Raw genomic sequence first — 2,865 nt, 5'->3', positions numbered from 1 at the left:
GGTTCAAGACACCACATGGTCTGGCCTTTTGTCTCTGTGGTTCTCTTTCTCAGCCAGGAAGAAAGAGGTGAGAGGATCTAAAACAAAAAAAGAAACCAACAGAAAAGTAAGGAGAGAAAAAGGAGGTGGTTTGATAAAAAAAGCACATCACCACCATCATTAGCCTCTCTTATAATTTTTTTCAAAATCTAATGAATGTTATTGGTAGAATGATCATCTTATTCAATCATTTCAACACTGAAATTACTTGAGATTGTATTTTTTTGTTGACTGAAGGCATTTTAAATTTAATGTTGTTGTTGGAGTTTTGAGTTGGATATCATTACAAAAAAGAAGTTATATGGAGAATTAAACAAATTGACTAATGAATAATAATATTCAATGCAACTGTATTGAAAAGTCACTAGGAGGTACAGTGTTTTGCAATATTTTTGTCAGCCAACTCAAGTGTGTTATATAATTGTTTAAAATGTTTTGTTTGTGTAGTTGCTTTTCTTTTCTAAAGATTAAATTCATTGTAAATTCAAGCGACACAGCAAAAACAATGACACTGTATGAAGAGGCAAACGATTAAAGAGCTTCGTCAAAGTTACTTTTATTTAAAATTTTAACACAGTCAAACAAAAAATTATGTGTATCTACTTTTGGTATTCATTTTGTGTAATTTGTGATAATTTCTCATGATACATTTTAACTGAATGTTTTGAACTAAGATAGCTAAAGTCTGTATTCTCTACATTAAGGACTTCAACAGGACTTCATCAAGGACTTACTGATATAAGCCAAGAGACACAAAGTTAGAAAGAGCAGGAGGACCCCAGTTCTAATGATGGACAGCCAGACTAAGATTCTTATCTGTGTCATTGGGTCAACATCGTCTTTGATGAGCAGCTTGCTTCCACTTCCAAACAGAATCTCACCACAGGAGGCCACAGCACAGTAGTAAGTTCCAGCATCAGAGGAGCTCAGGTTCGTTTTCTGAAAATGATAGACACAGCTCTGTGATATAGACTGTGCTGTGGAGACATGTTTAGACTGATCCACATGGGTGTGAAGGATTCCTTGGCGAGATCCGTGTCTGAACCAGTAAACTCTGCGCTCTCCATCACAGGTTCCAGTTCGTACTGTGCAGTTGAAGGTCACAGAGTCGCCTGGCTGGACGGTCTCAGATGATGGTCCCCGGACAATTTCCTTGAGGTTGGCTTCTAAATCCACAGAGAATTAACTGTCAGAGAATTACTTGGAAAAAAAAGGTACTTTCCTGTATCTGGGTTTTGGAGATATACAGTATATTCATGACCCTTTAATTGTTTTTCTTTTTTTGAAAATCTGGGAATTTGTACACTTTTATTTTGGGCATTAAAAAGTAGGTTTCTGATTGTTTGTTTTTTAATCCAGTTATTTTTCTGTGAAAATTTTGTAAAAACTGAAAACAAGACAGCTGTTGACATGTGTTACATAAACACATCTGCATCATATGTTTAGTTTCACACTTTAAGTCAAATGAACACCAGTGATTTTGCTAAAGCTTTGGGTGATTATATGAAAACTTTCTATTGTTTGGGATGCAAATCCTCAGCAACCTTTGCATGTCACCTACAGTTAATCAAACCCAATAAAAAACATAAGCATAATACCTTTGACACTTAGAAAGACCCCTTCTCCAAATTCAATCATGTTGGAGTGTGAGCTTCCACAGAAGTAGGAAGCTGAATCTGAAAACTGGATGTTGGAGATGTGTAAATGGTTTGTCCCTTCCTTCCTCTCGACAGAGAAACGAGGGTTCTTCTCCGACCAGTGGAAGTCTTTGGATGATTTATCATACTTGTAAATAGTAGACAGGCGCTGAGGTCCTTTTCCCAAAGTTTGTTGGTACCAGGAGAAGTGCATTGCCACTTGGCTGTCATAGAAGCAGTGTAAAGTCACATTGTCCCCAACACTGGCAGACAGAACCCCAGTGTCCTGTGTGAGTGCCGACGACTGGGTCACTGCTGACAGATGAACTGGGTCAAAAAGGTATAATGTTATAGAAACATGAGCTGCCATTCAAGTTTTAGTCTTAATTAAAATCAAATACTGAACACTTACATAATCCACAGAGAATCATATACAGATGCATCGTCTCAAAGGTCCGGATGGAAAGCTTTGAGCAAAAGAGCAGACAACAGCTAAAAAATGAGGTTGCATTTGATTGGTTGTTAAGAGGGTCAAAATGTGTGACACACAACATTCGTCCTGTAGGAAGTGAATTCATTAACATAACAGTAATACAGATTATGTAATATATTATTACATAATATGTTATTCTAAGTTTCTCATATTGAAAACTGTAAGGCAGACAAAAAAAACATTTGTTACAAAAATATAGCACAAAGACACACAACTTTCTTTTTGGACATGTGGTATGAAAAGCTTCATTATGGACTTGTTCACCTTCCTTGAGAACAGTAAAACCATAAACACTAGATATAATGAAGGCTTAAGGACCTAGTGAAAATGAAAAAAAGCATTTAACTTAGCACTTATGTTTGGCCTTTAACTACCTCTGAAGCTATATAGCTGATATTAAGAGCTGTTAGGTCATATAGTCACAGTGCTGCTTGAAAGTTTGTGAAACCTTAAGAATTTGATCTATTTCTGCATAGATATGACCTAAAACATGATCAGATTTCTATCGAAGTCCTAAAACTAAATAAAGAGACATCAATTAAACAAATAACAATAATGATAATAATAATAAACTTTATTTATAGAGCACCTTTCATAACAGAAAATGCAGCTCAAAGTGCTTTACAGAAAGAGGTACAAACAAACAAACAAAAAACAGATATTTAAAAATATTAAAAGAAATGAGAAAAAAGAAAT

At 35.4% G+C, this 2,865-nt stretch overlaps 1 protein-coding gene across 1 annotated transcript; it reads right to left on the bottom strand.

The window, feature by feature from the left end:
* Window positions 1-562: 562 nt before the first annotated feature.
* On the bottom strand, window positions 563-2,211 carry LOC121890076. The gene is made up of 2 exons (XM_042402343.1): window positions 1,638-2,211; window positions 563-1,205 (listed from the first exon to the last, which is right to left on the bottom strand). The coding sequence occupies exons 1-2, from the start codon at window positions 2,044-2,046 to the stop codon at window positions 748-750; spliced, it is 867 nt and encodes a 288-aa protein (XP_042258277.1). The 5' UTR covers window positions 2,047-2,211; the 3' UTR covers window positions 563-747.
* Window positions 2,212-2,865: the final 654 nt, after the last annotated feature.

Source organism: Thunnus maccoyii, chromosome 22 (genome assembly GCF_910596095.1).
Source record: "Thunnus maccoyii chromosome 22, fThuMac1.1, whole genome shotgun sequence".
Classification (NCBI taxonomy): domain Eukaryota; kingdom Metazoa; phylum Chordata; class Actinopteri; order Scombriformes; family Scombridae; genus Thunnus; species Thunnus maccoyii.
Note: the sequence above shows the minus strand (reverse complement) of the source record. Positions and strands in the feature narration are given on the sequence as shown.